This window comes from Gambusia affinis, linkage group LG01 (assembly GCF_019740435.1).
Source record: "Gambusia affinis linkage group LG01, SWU_Gaff_1.0, whole genome shotgun sequence".
NCBI classification, from domain to species: domain Eukaryota; kingdom Metazoa; phylum Chordata; class Actinopteri; order Cyprinodontiformes; family Poeciliidae; genus Gambusia; species Gambusia affinis.
Genome location: NC_057868.1, coordinates 19266969 through 19287856, shown reverse-complemented (window position 1 = coordinate 19287856; position 20888 = coordinate 19266969). Strand labels below are relative to the sequence as shown.

At 38.8% G+C, this 20888-nt stretch overlaps 1 protein-coding gene across 1 annotated transcript in view; it reads left to right on the top strand.

Annotated features, from left to right (window-relative positions):
• Window positions 1–20888, top strand: part of LOC122840476 (plexin-A1-like) — a 124080-nt gene that overhangs the window by 34051 nt on the left and 69141 nt on the right. Inside the window, exons 7-11 of the mRNA XM_044136879.1 lie at window positions 8678–8774; window positions 13111–13334; window positions 16622–16787; window positions 18076–18191; window positions 19248–19399. Coding sequence (XP_043992814.1) covers window positions 8678–8774; window positions 13111–13334; window positions 16622–16787; window positions 18076–18191; window positions 19248–19399 — 755 coding nt within the window. The remainder of the gene's footprint in view (window positions 1–8677; window positions 8775–13110; window positions 13335–16621; window positions 16788–18075; window positions 18192–19247; window positions 19400–20888) is intronic.

Sequence of the window (20888 nt, the reverse complement as noted above, 5' to 3'; positions counted from 1 at the left end):
ATTAGGTGGAAACGACAACAGTGCTGTATAGAAATGGATGGATGCAAAGGAAAGAGTATAAGAAAAATAGACCCAAGTTCAACAAGCAAACAGGGGAAAACAAACAAATGAGGGAGAAACAGATGGAGATGGGAAGTTTTTCCTGGAATAAAATGGATGGGGAAAGAAAAAGTAGGGGGGGGGGGATAGCGTGGTTGGGTAGGAAGTTGTTCAACCGTGCAACACTGCTTTGATAAAACACTCATTTCTTTTGGACTCTCAACAGGCGTGAAATTTATAAGTCACGATGGTGAAAATGTGAAAAAAACCCAAACTAAAATACATTCCCAGTTCAGTGCTGTATCATCTCACACTGTAAGGCATGGTAAAATCAAACATTTAATTTGAGTTCATTTCTTCAGCTGAGGAGAAAGAAAATCCAATTTAAGACATAATAAGATAATTCAGTAGCTGAAAAGTCTTTGGTAAATTTCTCTAAAATAAGTGTAACATTTTTTATGTGTAGTATACTGCGTTAAGTTGATCTGAGTGCCAGATCATTGTTTTTTTATTCTTGGGGTATAAAAAAGACGTTGCACACTGGTGTGTTTCTTCACCACCAGGCAGAAGGAGACTCCATACTTATCTTACCACCAGCCACAGCTTGTTGTGTTCTCCAAGTCTCTACAACCTTAAAACTGAATCTCAAAAATGCCAATAGGTTTTTTTGAGAGTACTGTGAGAAAAAGTGATTTTCTAAACATAAACTGTTTTCAGTTTATGCCATGAAAACATAAACTTCTCCAAAGCTTGGCTGGTACTTTGATTTCAGATGAGACTAACATCAATCAGGCGACTAACATCAATCATGTGAGCTTTAAATAAAACAAAATGGGATGTGGTCAATACAGAGCGTTACACTTTGGTTAATTGTGTTTTTGCTATTAAGCCATAAATGAAGTAGACTTTATTACAGTAGCTGACATTAACTAAGGGATGGTAAAAATTAGCAACATGTAGCATAATTAGGCATAACAACAAGTAAGTATTTTGTTGTATTCTGTGACTCCACCCAGTTAGCAGCAACTAACTGCTTATATACTCTTTCTACCTAGCTAGTAACTTTGCATCTATCATGAATAGATTATGCTAATTTTTGTCATTGGCTCACTTGCTACATCCAATATTTGACTTGATGAAACCCTGTAGTTCCACAAAGGAGAGGTAACAATTCTGAACCAAAACAATATTAATTAAAAGAAAAAAAATCTAAAGTAAAAATAGAGACTTTTCTTTGCAGGTTTGTCTCCATTAAAGCCTCCAACAACATCTGTAATCGTCTAGCAAACTATAATTCTGAAATGATCAGTGCTCCTAGTAAATAGTTTTTTTGTTGTTGTTTTTTTCATCATGCCAGGAGAAAATTTGTTTATGCTCTTTCTTTATTCACTACATTACCCAGATAAAAGACAAAATGTGGTTATAGTCCAAACAGAAGCTGCAGAGGATCAATAGATGGAAATCCATCTGCGATTGTGAAGCGGCACTCCGGCCACCATTGTGTTCGGTATTCTCAGCAGGGCGGAGTGAGTTTATGTTTCACGGCTCGCCTGCGACTCTTGGGTAGCCGGGGGTAATAAATCACAGGGAAAATTAGCCAGCAGTGAATGTACACTCATCCGTTCAATCTTACTGTCTCTTTGTGCATTATTTAGCCCCTCACCAAACAGTGAAACATTGAACTTGCTAAGTCAGATACACCAGGGAGCTGCGGAACGCATCGATGCAGAGACAAGAGAGAGTGTGTTCACGAGACGCACACAAGACGCAGGCGGGCTGCGGGGGATACCTCTGGGTTTTTTTTTTTCCACAAACACACACACACACAATTCCTCCCCAGGGGTTTGGAAGCCCAAAATGAAACAGACATATGGAGATTCTCCACATGATCTTCTTCCTAATCATGTGGAGCAGACAGAGACTGTAGCATCAGCAACGACCAAGAATTTGCTTTACATGATTTATTGCACTGACGCACATAGATAGGCCTTGTGTGTGTGAAAGTATGCGTGTGTGTGTTTGTGTTAACTTCCTGCTGCAAGTCCATGCATCTGGCACACTCTGGCACAGCCAATTTGGGAAGATGAATGCCTCTGTGCGTGTGTGTGTGTTTGTGTGTGAGTGTCTGAAAACGTATCTTTATCTGACTGGTGTCAGGCAAGAATCTGGGATTCACTTTGGGATTCATAATGATTTATTTGAAGGGTCTAATGATGACACATCTTCAATTGTTAAAAAAAAATAAAACAACAAAAAAAGATTATTTTGGATTTTTTTTCTAATCCACAGGTTCAGGCTTGAATTCCTCCCACTGCGGATTCCAAATCAGATTTGGACAAACATCTTTTAGCAAGATGCTTTCTTGGAAAGTCTTTGGTAGTCAGCAGCCAAGTTCAGGCTGAATATTTTACCATTTCCTTCCATGTCAGCCATCTTGTTTTTTTTTTTTTTTTTTCTTTTTTATTGCAGTTAAAAGATTTGGAGGAAGTCCTCTGCCTCCGTTTTTATAGCTAAAACCATTCAAATCCACAGCATGATGCTACCTTCAGCATACTTGAGAGTTCATGTTGTGTTGAAAGTCTCACCTTGACTGGTCCAATAATACTTCACCATTGAGGTCATAAATCTTAATCTGTGTTTGATCTAAACATGAAACATCTGCCATTGGCATTTGGCTTCTTCCTGAGGAAAAATACACTAATTTAGCTTGTAGCAAGTTTGTCTTTTCGTTGGTGTCCAAACAAAAATAATGTTCCAAGACACACAATAAAATTGGAGCTTTTAGAAAGCCTTAGCCTCAAATCTACCAAAAAATATATGTTTAAAAGTTTGGTCTGTGCCATTAAACCAAGCAATTTTACTTTTAAATTAGTAATATCATTACTTTTAAATAATAATATATAGTAATAATATTAAAGTAGATTGCAAATGAGAATAATCCCCAGATTGTGGGGAAAATACAGCTTAAATTAGAGCTCTGAACTCTGCAAAAGTTTTTTATCCTGCCATGAATTTGCAATATTTGTTCATATGTGACAAAAACTAACAATGAGGCAGTTTTACATTGTTTGTTTAGCCAGCCTCTGTTGAACTAAGTAGAGACAGGATGAAATGAGGGACTTGCATGCTGTATATGTGTGCTAGCAGTGTATTTTAACACACAGACACACAAACACACACACACTGTGGTATCCTTCAACATGACTAATTACTCCAGGATGACCCGCACATGGACGCGCAGCTCGACGCGCACAGCTGCTGGTTTTTCTGCCTCCTCTGGCCTCGCCTGCCAGCTGCTCTGTTTTGTTAACATCGGCACTTTTTTAGTCGCTTAGGCATATATGCGTGTACACACACACACACACGCACGCACACACCCCACAACCATATCTATTCATACAGTCCATAGAGACACGCAGTCCGTGGAGACGATTCATGTAGCGGGAGAATAAACGAGTGCAGGAGCAGATAACGAATGAACCTGAGCCAGGCTGCTGTGTTACTGTAATGAGGCCAGGGACGGCTTTGTGCTCACCTTGTACTTTCTGCACCTCCTCCCTTCCCTCTCTTTTTTTACCCTCCTGTCACCTCGCCTCCCTCTCTTGTCCCCTCCCCATCCTCGCTCCATCCCCCATGGTTACACTCCGTCTCCTCCCGCTGTCATTGTGCTTTCTTTTCTTTTTTACTAGTTTTCCTCGTTCTTTTGGCGCCCATCTTTCCCTTTCTGCTAATCCTGACTCTGTTCCTAACACCACTCCTCTCACTTCCTTCTCATCTGCACTGGAGCTATCCTCCATGTTCATCCACACAACTTTCTTGAGGCGTCCTCCTTCCCTTTTTTCTCCTCCTCTCCTCTCGCCTCCCTAGGGGGCCCACACTATGAGTTGTCTCAGGTAGATTAATTACATGCAGTGACATAAAGGAGCTGGCCAGAGGCTTCAGTAATGAGTCTGATTACTCATTTCCAGCAGCTCTGGGGGCTCTGGGGAGGGAAGTCAGGACAGTAGGCCAGTAGAGGGGTGTTTCAGTACGACTTTAACCTACAGGGCTTCAGCAGTACTGGGTTTGACACCACTTTAAGAGCAAAGGTACATTAGAAGTCACTGACTTGCCAAAAACTTTGGAACTTAGTAAGAGAATGAGTCACAATTAGAATCTGCAATTCTTTTGTTATGCATGTAAAGGAGCTACTGTCATTTTACAGCACAATCAAGTACATATATTAACATATGTACTTGATTGTGCTGTAAAAGGCGTTAAATCAGAATTTTACTTCCTGATTTAATGCCTTGAAATTGGGCATCTGTTTCTTAAAAACAAAACTCCTTCTTTGTCCTTCTCTTTCTGAAACTCCGTCTTCAGGAAGTCATCACAGCATGGCTCCTCTATTAACCCTTTCACTGAGAAGTAGCTCCTATAATGAGTTCAGCAGATGTGCAGTTCCACAAGGTTTTTGCTAATTTCTGCTGGCTAGTCTGAAGGAGCTGAGTGGGGGAGGAGCTTCTCTGTGATGCGAAGCTTGGAAACTGCAGCTGTGAGGAGGAGCTGCCCCTCGAAGGTGGAGCTGGGTCCAACCAGGCATTTTATACCGCTGAATGGTTGCCATGGAGATTAAAGTATTTCTCAGAGATGCGTGAAAGAATCAAACAACACTCCAGGTGTGTTTTTGATGAGGGAATAACATTAAAACATGATGTAAAGATCAAAAATGTCAACTTTACATAATACTGCCCCTTAAAGAGAAGCAGCAAAAGCAAATGCAGTGGATTAGCAGTGATGCCCAACAACTGATGATGTCATCCAGAACATGCTGATAAAAATTAAGCTTTCAGGGTGTTATGCAACTGTCACAGCAACAGTCTTCAATCAGAGGCATCTTTTGATTGTTTCAAGACTGACTGCTACTGCAGATCCTTCCTGCCCACATCATGGACCCCTGATTAGTCTAATGTGGTGAGTGTCCGAATTTATTCATCACCACAACTTAAATCTTAACATATTTCTTTTGCACATTTCTTCAGTTGTTGATTGTGATTACTTGAAATTTTAAGTTTGGATTAAATAAAGCATAGTAAAAATGTCAGAAATACAAATACATTTGTAAGGTGTCCTAATCTTCTGACATGTTGCGATCATTGTTTCATAAAAACGAGACATGTTGCTGTTGGATTTTCAACATGACACTGTTAGGGAAGACAATGTCTCAAATTCAAGAAACCTTTATTAGACAAACAAAACAAATAAAAATACCTTTTTCTGGTTTCTCTTTTACTTTGTTCTTCCTTACTTTGCTTCCAATCGTATTTTTGTCCTGTAATAGTCTGGAGTGAGACAAAAAAATAAAATGAAAAACATTATATCAAAACAACGGAACATTTGTTGTCATTTGTCTTTAAATGAGAATTGTATTATCCAGACTTTTTTTTAGAAAAAGTTATCTTTTGATTATGACTCTCAAAACATCAATGACGTGAAGCTCAAATGAATTTATTCCCATACATACATGCTAGTTAGCTTGATTGCACATCATTTATTAATTGGATGTAATTAGTTGAGCTCGTCTCATCATTACGTGAGCCTGAATGAAATCACTGAAGCATTTTTTAATCTTCTTCCAGAAGATAACATGAGATATTCGGTGAACTCCTAAACAGCAGAAGAAAGACTGTTGGACTTTTGGTGTGTAAGCAAATGCGTTGGTGCTGTAAACTGAGCACCCTGCCCAAGCTTTGGAATCCAATTAGAGTCAAATTTTACATTTCAAAAAAATATTAGTAGTTCAGAAAAAAATCAGTTTATTAATGAAAGACTTAAATGAATTCTCCACTGATTGCTTTCCTCAAGTTGATTCATTCATTTATCAGACAAAATCTGACATGAACAGGAAGTGTTTCATTAGGAATATTATCAGTCAGTGGATCCACCACTCTGGCTCACATTGAATTATCTTTGCAAACATGATGGAATTTTTTCAAAATCCAGTGCAGATGGTGATGATCCCTAGAGAGTGAAAAAACCCCTCAAATTTGGTGTTTGATTTGTTATATTAAATATTATGTAAGTTTTAGCTAATTCTCTATAGTCTTTTATGGGAAAACAAAATGACATCAACTTAGAAATGTAAAGTAGCTGTCACATGCAAAACCATCATCAAACTGATATAGAAATTTTAATTTAAATATATATGCATGATCTTTCACCAGCTCAGAACACTTAAAACTAACATTTTTTTTTTTAAAAGTTTAAGTATGACTTGTCATTTTGTACTTTGGTTTTTAGAAATTTATAAAGTCTAAAAGTGTATATATTAATTTGCAACAAATTGCAAATTTTATTTGTGCTTATTTTTTATGCAAATTTTTATATAGCATCCTACATAAAAATAATAATAAAAAGAAAAAAAAAAAAAAAAGGATGAGGGAAGATTTTCTGAGTCAAACCATTCAGCTAGAAAACCAGTGGCTAATAGTTTTATCATGTTTTAGTATTCACCAAAAGAATTGTGATTAGCAAGAAACGCTAATGCTAACAACACCAAAGCTGCTGCTCAGTAAGGGAGTTTATCACGTGGTTTCAACCTTCTAGGCTGCTCTCCACCTTTTCTTATTTCCCCAATTGTGTCTTCCTTTCTCTTCTTGTGTTCCATCATTAACATCAGTGTCCAACTTTTCCTGTGTCTCCCCACGGAAAGTGAGTGAGACAGCGGGTGACGCTCTGTGTCACAGTGCGGTTTGTCCTGGCATTTTAAACCATGTGACAGCATGAATAAAGCATGATGCGGTGGCCAGCATGGTGGGCAGGGACCGACAGGGGGAACAAGCTCAACCAGTGTTTTGGTGATGGCAGACAAGTTGAAACCCTTAAAGTTTAATGGGGGCCGTGCCACAAAGATGGAGGAGTAGAGAAGAAGAAGTAGTGTGAGGGAGGGGGAGTCTTGTGGTTTTGCTAGGCTGCTGTACACACAGCACTTGCCAGTGGGATGCAAAAGTGATGCTAATAATGTCAACAGCCTACCTCGTGTGTGATGGATCACGGTCACAATGTACTAGTGGGAAGGGGACGAGTTTAATCAGCTGCTCCTTTGTGTCTTTGTTAAATCCTTGTCTTAAGAAGCTGTTGACCTCCCAGAATCCTGTGGTTTAATTGGTCTGTGGTCATCTCATCTTCTTCATGTCTCAACAGAGGGCCACACTCCCACAGTGACTCCTCACAATGTCTCTCTTCTCTTTGCCACTTCTCTCTCTTCATCGTGACAGCTTCACCCTAATTTTTCTCTTTACCGCCTATCCTTTTCAGGAATACCAGACTTTAGTTGTTGGACGCACTGGCCTAGAGAAACCAAGATTTTAAAAAATGTAGTGAAGTACACATATTGGTTTGAGATCTGGGGTCTCATCAAGGGATTCATACTAAAAGTGTATGTATGCCCAATTGGCAAAAATAGCTTTCAGCAAAAAAGAAAAAGAAGAAAAAATTCAGACTTAGAGACACCTAATGACAGTTACAAAATTAGTAATCCTCTGAATAGAGGATTACTGTTTCAGCAAGATCTGAGCTAAAGATAAACACATGGAGAAAATTCTCCATGTGTTTATCGCATTGATTACTGCAGCAGTGTCTTCACAGATCTGTCTAACAAATCAATGGTCCAGCAGCAGATGATCCAGAATGCTGCTGCTGGCATTCTGACTAAAACCAGGAAGATGGAGCACATCACCCAGTTCTAAGGTCTACTGAGAGAATAGACTTTAAAATACTGTTAGTAGTTTAGAAATCACTGATTGACTTAGACCACAGTACTTTTTGATCTGCTATTCATTGTATCAACCTTCCAGACTTCTCAGGTGTTCTGGTTCTGCTCTGTATCAGGACCAGAACAAAACACCCTTTGATTAATAGATCAATGTTGAGGGGAACATTGATCAACATATTTGCATAATATAATTAGTGACTGTATGATGTTTATGATGTAAAGCATGTTGAACTGTTTCATTGATGAAATGTTCTGTACAAATAAACTTGAGATGACTATGAACTGCTTTCTAGAAGTTTAAATCGTATCAGGAGTTTGCATGTGTGTGTGAGTGTGTGTCCCACCTGGGACGATCGAGCTCTGTCTACCAAATCCAGTGTGTCAGTGAGCAAATTGGAAATGCCAATTTCACTTTCCTCTGCTCTGCATCTTATCTGTCTTTTTCCCCCTCATCCCACCACTTAGCTTGTGCTTAAACGACTAAAGGACCTTTTCACACACGTCACCGTTGGATTTCTGGCTGCCTCCACACCTCTGCTGTGCCCTCATCCTTCCTCCCCTTCTTCTCCTCGTCAACGTCCCGTCTCGTCTCCCCGCATCCTCCGTTTCAATCCGTTTACGCGTCTCCGAGCCCGTTCGGCCGTAACCCGTATTTTCAGCGTATTTATAGAACATGTCTGTTTGGAAGATTTGGATTTATGCGTGCGCGTGTTCTTGGGGCTATGTCGCAGGCATCTGTGAAGAGCGGCCCTGGCTGAATCACTATGCAAATGAAACAATTTCTCCCAGAGTTTGCCCAATTTGCATTGCATCCCATCATGAATCACCAATTTCTCTCATGCTCTTTGTGTGTTTTTTTTTTCTTTTCTTTTTTTCTGTTTGCAGTATGACTATGAGGGCGGCGGCATCAGCGACCTGCCGGTTGACCTTTCCGTGGTGTGGAACGGGAACTTTGTCATTGACAACCCGTTCAACATTCAAGGTAAGAGAGCAGTTCTTGTTCCTACCTTTCCTCTTTTATTATTTTTCTTTTGTTTTTTCCTCTGTGAAACACACAACCATTTGTTTGCTCACAATAAAGTAACGCCAAGCAACATCGGCACGTAAACACTTCCCCTTTCTTCGGAACTCTGTAATTTCATGTTTGACAGCCATCAGCAAGAAAGGTGAAAATGTGGCGTTTGTTTAGGAAAATCACTATTCTCGTCTCTGGGGATGAGGGAAGAGAGGAGGGAGTGATTGATAACAAAAACCCAACACTGAAATTAATAGGGATAGATGTTAGACAGGAAGATAAACAAATAGGGTAAACTAACAGGATGGAGGAAAAAAAGAGCAGCGACGGGTGTGTGACAGGTTGATGAATGCACTGAGTAATGGCAGGGGGTAGATGTGAATAAAAAGGGATGATAAAGGGAAAAAAAACCGAAGCGACACAGGGGGATGGTATTTATTATTTTAATCACTATTTGTGCAAGAAGTGGAAAACAATTACGAATTGTAAATTCTTCATCAAGTGCAATACATTGGGAGGTGGAGGCTAATGATTTTAGACGTCCCATTACACAAGATAATGCGAGTCTCGCTCTCGACCGTGTCAAACAGTCCCGTTTTCTGAATGCGCGTGGATTAACTAACCGTTTCTAATCTAGTAACTTCTGCTTCTGTTCCCTCCTGAAATGACATATGAGGAGATTTTCATCACTTCCCGTTGCATTACGCTTGAGCTCATTTTGGTACGATGGTAACAGATGAGCAGTTTGGTTACAGAATGCATACTCAGCATTCATGATTCTTTTGCATAATTACAGTGTTTTTATGATTTAGTGTCACGTTTAAGTACAAAAAGGGTGATTTCAAATGGTGTTTTCATTTATTGAGGCTAGCCAAAGCTAGTCATTGTATTAAATCATTGGTTCAGTTCTCCTGTCCAACCCCAGACCTGTAGAATCGTGACCTTTAAAGTTGTTTGACAACATGTAGGCTAAAAAAAATCCTCAACCATCAACACATGAATGTCCCAAGCAAGCGTTGGTCTAGCCCAACTTACCTTAATTAGGGTCAGAGTTCATCATTCACAATTAGAAAGAGACTTGGCAAACAGTGCATCTACAGGAGAGCACCAGGTATAAAACCACTGCTGATCAAAAACAACACAGACTGTCAGACATTTGCTAAAAAAAGAAAAAAGAAACATCCTAATGATCTCAGTTGTGTTGAATTAAAAGCAACTGTTTTAGGTGGGTCTATTTATGAACTGATATTTAGTATTAAGCAATACCAAAGTTTTAAACTTTTACAATTTTTATTAACTTGCACAAATGCTTTATGAGGCTCCCATAGAAGATTTGTGAGGAAGCACTTTCCTTCTTCTGCATGGAGCATAGAGTAAACACCACCAATCAACTGACTAAAAGAAACCTACTTCACTTTTTTTTTCAGCAATACCAAGAAAGATACATTTGAGTCTGTGGGAAATCACCCAGCAGGGAAAAGCAGACCGTTCTGTTGTTGTAAATAAAACAGCACCATTGCTGGCTGTTATTAAAGTAACACACACACGCACACACACACAGACAGACAGACAGACAGACAGACAGACATAGATTAATTAATAGACATGCAGCTAGCTTGATAGATCGATACACTGCTTGTTAGCTTGACAGCTAACTAGATAGCCAGATAGACAGACTGACAGACAGAAAGATAACAATGTAGCTTGACAGATAGCTAACTAGATAGCTATAAAGACAACTAGACAGACAGACAGCTACATTGACAGACAAATAGACAGACACAGATAGATACACAGCTAGCTAGAAAGTCAGCTAGCTCTCCTGATAGGAAAAGAGAGAGACAGATGTTTATGTTTATTTGACTTTCCATTGTGGCTTATACCTACAATTGCATCAGCAGACCTGTAAGTGACTGAACAACTTCTCCAGTCATATCTCAACTATTTGATGGCTTTTTTTCTTTTTGGTCACACTTTTTAACGGCTCTGTGTTGGCCTGGAGGCCCCAGGAAAACTGGAGTTCACAATGGATGGAATAGAATTTTTCCCTTTAAATATTCACTCTTTTCCTTGGAAGGAAGATCCCTTTTCCAAAATTGTCTTAAGACGACTCCACAGATCTTTTGTTGCATTTCATTCTGAACTCTGTAATGTCATCCCAAAATGTTCTTCTCTTATAATGAACCATTTCTATTGTTGTTTTTAGTGGATGTTTGGGTTCACTATTTGATATCCCTCATTTAAGTTAAACCTTTTAGCAAATAACTAAACGTCTGGGTTAAAACCTTCAGAGTGAGCCCAGATCCTGAAGCTCCTACCACCATCATTTTTCTGTGTCCTTTGAGTTATGTGTAGTTGTTTTCTCATGCAAAGCACAACATTAGAAATTGTAGCCCAATTTCAAATGTGTTATGGTCGTTTCCTCAGACCATAGCATATTTTTCCACTGGCTTTTAGAAGATTATAGCAGAGGTTTAATGTCTTCTTTGGAAGGAAATGACTTCTGTCTTCCTTTTGATCTTTGCAGTTGCATAAAACAAAGTATTTATCTAAAGGTCTACACACTTATGCAACCAGGTTATTGAACCTTCTTTTTATCTTTTACATATTTCCTCCATTATGATTCTTCCAAACATAATCCCTCGGCTTTGTTACAACACACAACTGATATTTTTGCAATGAGCTTGGTTCACGCCGGTGAGTTCTGAGGAGTTAAACAGGAGATTAGAAGAGATTATTTCTCTTTCTAAACCTTCACATTTCCCCATTGTGATGATTTAAATTCAATGCAGTAATTAATGTTAAAAGTTTAATAATCTTTGAAAATATGCTTTATGAAATTCGACTCACTCATACAAATCTCATAAAGAGCCTTTCCTCTGTTCTCCTCCTCCTCTGTTAATCCCTCCTCACTCCATCCTCGTCTCTTTTTTTCCTCCCGAATCTGAGCTGCCTTATCCGTTTCGGGGCAGAGCAGCTCAGAGCCAGCCCGGCTTTGCCCCGGTGTAAAGTGGAGATGTTAATGTAAATTAAATCATTCATTTGGTCCAGATTAATTAGTGTCGCACTACTTTTAAGCCGAGCCGTAGCTAATCAGATTAGGGCCAAGCTGAGGGCCAAGGCAGGCAGATGGATACGAGAGAAGCCCACTTTGAAGTCTGACCGCCGTACGTCTGCTGAATGAGGAGGAGGAGGATGTTTAAAACATTTTTTTCATCTTAACCTCAGATCTTTTTATCTGCTGTGAGGCTGAAGGAAAAAAAAAACTCTGCCTGCAGGTGCTGGCAATGTTGCGTTAACTGAGATAATTATGATTCCAATTAGCAGATTATTCATAAATCAGAAATCCTAAGCATCCACTGGTAGTTTTTGCTGCTTGTTTGCACGTATCTCTCTCCACGCTTTGCCCTGTTGACTACTCACTCCTCATCTGAGGTTTCTCTGGCTGGTTTTTCTTCTTACTTTTTCTGGCTCCAACTCCTCTGATTCTCTGGGCCTCGGAGGGAGTCGCATCACATTTGAATTCATAACAATCCTGGTTGCTGTTTTGTTAACAAGTCGAGCTAAAATTTGTCCTCCTCTTCCTGGCTTCCTTTCATCTCCCACTCGGCTCCTAAGGTGCTAGAGGTTTATTTTATTTATTATCTGTTTATTCATTCATTTTGTACTTTTAATGACTTTTCTCCAGTCTGCCGTGTTGGCACAGTTTCTAATTTAATTTAACTTTTTTGAATGTAACTAATCATCAATCCCATTGGCATTAGCAGACATTACCTGTTGAATTAATTTCACTGGTATTCCTCCAGGTGACTCTTCTTTTTTAACGTGACTTTTTTATCAGTAGAAACAGAACTTACTTCTTGTTTTAGCCTCAGAGTGGTAATCATCAACTAAACATGTGTTTACATTTTTTTACAAGTTAGCAAATTAATACGTTTTGAGTTTATCAAAATGTTCACAACATAATTTTATCCTCGTGATAATAGACCTAAAAAGGCTTCATTGGCCCTTTAAATGTTCTACATACATTTATTATGTGCCATTTATTTTCAAAGTTTAGTACACATTGAGACAATTTGCTGTTTTTGAGAGGTGTCTTGAAACAGCAGATAACTTGTGCAAATGAATTCTCTCATTAATGTAAAGTAAGATCACAGCTAGGCTACGTTAGCTCAGAAAATTCCCTAAACTTCTCTAAACCTGTTTCAAACTAACTCCTGTGACGTCTCCTGTTTTAAAGCTTTCATTCTGTACAGATGAAACATTTCAGTCGTTTTTTTCTTTCTCTCTCTCTCTCATGCAGCCCACCTGTACAAGTGTAGGGCGTTACGGGACAGCTGTGGGATGTGCCTGAAGGCTGACCCCAGGTTTGAATGCGGTTGGTGTGTCCAAGATAAGAAGTGCTCCCTGCGGCAGGAGTGTACGGGCGGAGGGAACCCCAACGTGCCGCTGCAGCTGGCCGAAGGTGGGGGGTGGATGCACGCCACATCTGGAAACAGCCGTTGCACTCACCCCAAGATCACTAAGGTAAGGGAGTGTGAGTGTTTGCGTATGTTTCTCATGGCTGCATTCGAGGAAGATGAAGCCACTCACTGTAATTTGACAAGTCTCCATATGTATACGAGCATTCAAGAGGATGGTGGGGGTTGTTTCATTTCTAGGTGTGAATTATTAACAGTAGTATGAGTGACTCCTATTTTAGATGCTTCAGCACAATATGTATTTAGGTAGTCTTTCTAAAATTCCATTCATTCATATTATGTGCTAATTCAATGTTGTGTGGTGTGTATTATTTGCAATATTTGCAAAACACTGCCGCCACCAGCGGTGTTTCTTGATGAACACCTGGGGTGCATTCACACCAGTCCTGTTTATTCTTCCTTAATCAAACTCTAGTTCACTTGCCTAGAATGTTTGGTTCATTTGGGGATATATTAATGCTAACTCTGATTCAGGCCAAAAAAGTGAACTCTGGTTCAGCTAGATCCTAGATCTTGGTTCAGATGAAAAAATTTGCTGTCAAATGAACACTGTTAACAACTCATTTTTTAAAACCTTTCTACCCCTTCATCACCTGTTCTCATTCTGCATTTTGTCCTAAACCTGGTGGGTTCAATAAATCCAAGTTTTAATAACAAAGACTCTGAAATGTTTTGAACCAATGGGCTGCTCACTCAGTCCACTTTAATGAGAGAACGAATACAACTAATCCAGGCTCAACTAAAACTGGATCTTTTGCAGATCTTTATGGACAGAGAAAACACATGAATAAGGCATCAAGTCATCAGGTTCTTACAAACAGACAGCAGCATGAAAGCCAAAGAACAGAGAAGTTAGTTGGCTTAAATGCAGGGTGAGGTTAAGGGACACAGTGGACATGTGCAAGAAGGTGTCTGGGTCAGAGGAGACCAAAACAGAACTGGGTCTGCATACAAAATAACTTGTGGCAAAAACATCACATTACTCACTATTCTCACAGATAAACATGGTAGTGGATCTATGTGTGCATTCACATCACCCTGAATGCACATCTAGTACTTCTTTTGGGTCTGCTTTAATCAAACTCTAGTTCATTTGCCTAGAAAGTCCAGTTAATTTGGGGAATCTGAGTGTAACTGTTCTGGTATAAAAAGGAAGCTCTGCTCCAACTACAAACCTCAGTTTCAATTTGGTTGGGGTGAACTCTGATGTGGTTTCAATGTGTATATAACACAGAGCATTCTGGGTAAATACAACCTAAATAAATATGCAAATACAGGTCTAATGGGTGAAATGGCTCATTATCTTTAGCCAAAGACAAAATAATAAAAAAAAAAAACTGCTAAAATTTGATGTCACTTGATTTCTGTTTACACCTCATGAAGGATGAAGTTAACCCCCACATCTTCTTCAGAGGTCTTCATGCTCAGGTTTGGCTCAGTGCAGTGTGAAGTGAACCACACCAACTGAAAGTGTAATAAATGTTGCCACTTTGGTCCCCCATTGAACAGAGTTGAAACCAGAAGTTTTCATACAATGACAAAAAAAAAAGACATGCACCTTTTTTTTCACCTTCTTCTCTTGTTTTGGGTCAGTTAAAATGACCAAAATTATTTCTATCTGCTAAATGCACCAATAATAAGTGTGAGAATAAGTCAGAGACTTCTTTAATAATGTCTTCAAAATCTGAAGTTGACATACATGTCCTCAGTACTTCAGTAGTTTTTAGCATTGCCTTTGATCTGTACAACTTGGGTCAAGCATTTTGGGTTTCCCTCTTAAAGCTTCTCACAGTAGTTTCCTGGAGTTCTGGCCCATTCTGAGTCGGGTTTGTAGATCTCTTCTCTCACTTCCTGATGCCCTCTGCGACCTTTTCACAAATCCTCTAGACTCTAGAGGATTGACTTCACTGTTATAGTCACTTTGGCTGTACGCTTACCGTCATTGACCATTTGGAAGATCTCTCAAATGCCATCAACCAGCTACTGCTAAAATACACAACCCTGTTCACAATGGCTCCACTTCTGAAAATCTAAAATCCACTGCAAAGAAAAGCTTCCCGTCTGTTTCTGAGCACCACATCTTTGTCTTGTCGGTTCAAGAAGACTGTAATGTCACCTGTGGAGATCCAAGGCCTGGGAATCTTGAAAGGACGTTGCATCAGCTCCCTTTGTTGAAGTCCCTGTGGTCACAAAAACCCTACGTGTCCTGAACCCAGAATGAAAGCTGCCCTATTTTAATGTGCTGCTATTATAACACTCATATTAGTTGGGACCTTGTGCCTGCCCTTGGCACAGATTACACGCGGTTACATCAAACTGCTCCTCTGGAGGCAGCCTCATAAAAAACTTTGTTTGGGTTTGATACCATTTTTTTATTTTTCATTTTAACTGTCTTTCATGCGTGTTTTTTGTGCAACCCTCCTGGAACTCAGGTTTATTGAAGTCTTTTTTTCTTTCTTTTTGTTTGTGGATTGTTTTCCTCCATGTCTTTGTCCCTGTTATGACTTTCAGAATGGATTTATAGAAGAACACAAAAATAAGTCAAAATGAGAAAAACTTTACTGACCATCACACGTCTGTGGGTGATTCCCTCTGTAGTACTCTTCTTCATAACATCAATATCACAACTTTTAACTGTCTAATTTGTATAATCTGTAGTGTATAATAAGTTACCTATTTAATCCATTTTAGCCTGGTCTGGAGTCCAGGCCAAGTTTGATTTGATTAGTCAGTTAATCTGTTTCAGGCCTACGTTGTTTAAGTGAAGTTTTGGTCAAACTACTTCAATGCGATAAGACAAAGAGTTCACTGCAACCACCATAAGTCTTCTTTATCTCGTTGAACTGAAAAACAAAACTGGACTGTAAAAAAGTTTGCAACACTCTTCTTGTTTATTACAACCATGCATAGACTAATGTTAGCCTAGCTATTCTCTATTTTAATTTGACTCAATGAAGTCAGATTATAATTGTGGTACAACAAAACGTAAAGAAAGATTTGTTTTGCAGAACGGTTGGTTTGAATGTCCAACGTTTCAGCTGTTCTCTGTGCAGCTCTCTCTCTCTCTTATAAATATGATTGTGAAGGGAGACAAAATCAGATTTGGATGACCTACAGTAGATAGAGTAAATATGGAACGTAGTATAGCTTCTGTATCTTCCAAACACTCGTGTTCCTCCTCTTTGTGGTCCACTCTCAGATAATGGTGGAAATCCCTTTGAAAGCGTGGTGGTTATTTCTCTTCCTGTGTTGCCTGCCTGTCTGAGGCGCTGCCAGTGTTTATGTGTCCCAGGGCTCGGTGGCTAGCTGATGTTGTGTTTCGTGGTGTCACAGTGTCTCCCTTACAAACCCATCTGGAGCCCCCATTTCCACACCCCGACATCTGTTGTCCATATTTGCACCCTGGAGCTTGATGGCTACTCGCTCTGGTCAGTGTTTACCAGCTATTGTGTTTGTGGAACCAGAGTGCTGAGGCTCTGCTGGCGCCTGAGGTTCCAAAGTGAGTCAGCTTCCAAATACTGGGGCAGAATTTTCCACCGCGATTCTCCTTGCCTGAGCCGTGGTATTTCCGCTTAGTTCCCTCCATTCTATGTGGTTTTTTTTGTTTGTTTTTCATGGACAGAATCCATTTTTTCTACCTTGATCATCATCATCAGTCTTTGCTAGGCGTATTAACATACACCCTTTATCTGTCCATTCTCTACCTCTATTGACTCCTGCATGGGTTTGTAGTGTAATGCTGCCAAAGGTAATGTTGTCTTTTCTTCTCTCCTCAAGAGAGAAGCTTTTACAGCGAGGTTTTTTCAATTCACTCAATAACAGGCTGTTCATATTCATTTTTAAAGGTATGTTTATCCATATGTGGTGTTTCTCTTCTTTTGATGTGATTACAGCCTCATTTGAAAGGAAACTGACGCTATAAGCTATAAGTTCATTGAAACATGAGATTATTATCTCCTTTACGTCAGTAGTTCCCCAGAAAGCCAGTAGCCAGACCAGACAATTAATTATATATATTCATTTACATTTGGATTGAAACATGGTATTCATTTTCACATTAAAACAAATATTTTCTTTAAATAAAGATATTTTTGCAACATTTTTAATTTAAGGTTATTCTACTATATGATTTTTATTTATTGTTTTACACAGCTTCTGCCAATAGATGTGAGGGTGTTTTGTAAAAACAAAACAAAAAACCCCCCAAAAAAACATAAATTTTACCTTTATTTTAGTTATACTGTTGTATGAAAGAGTATTAGGGCCACTTTTTTTTTTTACTTTTCTTTCAGAAATCTGACATTTTTTTCTACAATTGACTTTAAATACAAAATTCTGACTTCAATTTGTTGAGATCAAATCAAAGAAAAATGTCAAAATTAGGACTTGTTTTCTGATTTGAATTTTTTCTGTTGATAAAAAGGTATTTTATTTTTCTTTAGTGGCCCTAATTCTACTCTGTACTTCTGGATATCTGACACAATACATTTAAAATATATAAATATATTATCATGGAAAAGGATTTAAATTGTACCTTAGGTTGAAATCTGATTAAATAATTTCCCTCCCTCTGTAAAGAACTTGCCTTTTGCTTCCAAACAAGACAATTAACCTCCAGCTGCTGCAGATGGTTTGTTGAAGAGCCAACATTGCATGACTCGTTTTTTCTAATTTTGGATCTCAGCTGGCTATTTCTGCTCAAATCTTCACAAGTTTCTCTTTTGGAGAAACACATTCCTAGTGAAACCAGTCCACGGTTCTCCAGCTCTGTGGGTTGGTTTTCTCAGGGTCTAAAAAAGATTCCACGCTGCTCGTTGCAGAGCCTGCTCAGCCAAGTATGGCAGCAGAACAGGGCATTGGGACGATTACACATAATTACCTCATAATGCTCGTTAGGGGCTGGGTTTGTGTACGCAGGTTTTTGCTGAAATTGTGTGTTTGTGCGTGTTCGTGACAAGCGCCGTTCATCAGTCACCATATTTGTTTTGTCACACCACACCTGTCCCCGTTACGCACCATAATCTAGCTAGATAAATCACATTATGGTTTGTCGATGCAACTGAGCGCTGCGCCACCACAGCCTAGTCGATGAAGCCAAGGCGGCGTAATAAGTTTCAATCAAACCGAGATGACTGCAGTTTGATTCTGTGTGTTTTGGTGAACCCTTTTTTTTTTTTTATCTTGCACTTTCTGCGCCGCCTTGTTTTTGTTTTTTCGCTGTCAAAAAGGTGATTTTTCTTCATTAATAGCAGTGTGTACCTACAGTATCTGATGCTCTGCTAGTTTTGTTTGTTTGAGTGGAAAGGAACTGTTCAAAACGTGCACTCAGTTCCTCCATAACTAAAGCTGCACTGATCCAATATTAATATCTGTATCAGTTCCAGTATTGACAAAATTTCTAGATTAGGTATTGGTCATAATATTCCCAATCCATAAGCACATATCTATTCAGTCTAATTCTATACATTTTGCTCAAAGCTGTCATGTTTTATTATGTATGTTATATTACTTTTAGAATTCCTAAATGCTCTTTCTGAAGCATTTGAAAGAAAGTTTGTTTCAGTTTATTTTTTACATGTTTGACTAAGATAGTCAACCTGTTGTTCTTGTCAGTTTGTTATTTCTTTTACATTGGCTGCTAAACCCCTAATTGCACTGACTGTTCAAATTAAAGCTGCTTTTTTCATGTTTGATTAATCTTGTGAAGCCATTGATGTACCTCAGTGTGCTGTAATGGTGCAGAGTTATTTAATAAATTTGTAATTCTGTAGATTTATGTTTGTGTTTAAAAAATAAATGATTCAAATCAGACTGTTTTTCTGCACCAGATTGGTTTTGGCCGACACCAAACCTCAGTTTATATCAGAATGAGAAGTGAAACAATGAATCAGTGCATCCCTTCCATAACCACCTCCTTCATTCTTTCTCGTGTCTCTCTCATACATTCCTGTTGATCTAGTTGTTCCCAGAAACCGGACCTCGTCAAGGGGGCACCAGGTTGACGATCTGGGGGGAAAACCTGGGCCTACAGTTCCGAGACATCCAGATGGGAGTGGTCTTGGGAAAGGTGCCCTGCGTCCCCGTCGAACAGGAGTATGTCAGCGCTGAGAGGCAAGTCAGAGAACCTCAAGTGTGCTTGGATGTCACTGAGTGGGAATTATCAGTCTATATCAGGGGCCCAAAGTGGGACCAGGAGGGCCGGCATCCTGCATGTTTTAGTTCTCTCCCTGGTTTAACGCACCTGGATCAAATGATGGTTCATTAGAAGGCCTAAGAAGAACACTGACATTCTGAAAAGGTTGTTACCACTAGGGAGAGAACTAGAACACTTTGGGCACCCCAGGTCTATACAACAAAATTTACTCTCCTATGCTGATGATACTCAGCTATATTTGTCACACAGTCTTGAGAAATCAAAAGATAAAACTATTTCTTCACCACTTTTTTACAAATACATTAGGATAAACAATATCCAGTAATCTGGTGTCTATTTACAGCCCTTGAAATGATTTTGTGCGTCTCCTGATTGCAGTTAAAGAGAGATATAGATTTGGACTGCCTGGTTTATGCAGTTAGAGACAGTTTAAAATTATAATTAAAATCCTCCTGAAGAGTAAAACTATGTAATTTAGTTAAGTATTTTCTATTACTAATCCTTTTTTTTTTTGCTTCCATGTTTATTTAATAGTGTATACGCTATGTCCCCAACCATTCAATTACTTTTACTCAAAATCAGACTTTGACACATCTGTCCATTAAACTTAATACAGCAGGGAGAAAGAGTGAACTATGACCAGTTCTTGTTGCTAAGCTACAAGGTTGTTTTTTTTTGGTCAAAAGCAAAAAATAACCCCAAAAAATAAGGAATGGTATAACTTTCTTTGCATAAAGCTCTTTTGGGTGCACATTACATATGACTTAGAGATTCCATTTCTCCAACAATCAGATAACTTTGTTCTTTGGATTGAAATATTGCATCTTTATTTCTAAATTTTCTTCTCCTAAAGAAATCTGATTTGTGTGATCCTTGAGTGCTTAGCACTTTAGGCAACTATGGAAAAAGTTTTGGCCACCTCTTGGTGTACATAAAATGGACAGACCAGTGATAATTATGTGCACAGTTTTTAACCTGTGACTATCAATTAATTAAAATGGTATTAACAGTTGTAAAACAAACAAAAACAAAAAACAAAAAAACAGGCAAAACAAGAACATACACTAACTCACAAAATATTTGCACCATTGAATATGTTTTCACCTTATTTCATATTAAAACCACTGACTGGAATGTGCGTTATTTCTATATTATATGATAACATATCATCTGAAAGAAAAGGAACACACATTTTTCAAAATATTTGTTGCGCACAAACAGTATCATGAAGACAAAGGAATACTTCTCTTTTCAGTTCAATTCAGTGTTGATAGAAATTAGTTCAAACAGCCTCAAGGCATTCAGGGGACTCAGCATGTGTCTATATTTAAGCTTTTGATAGATTATGCAAAATTTTTCATATAATGTTGTACATCAAAATGATATGTGGATAAAAACTGGCACCGGACACTGCCTCCATAGTGAGACATGGTGATGGCAGCATCA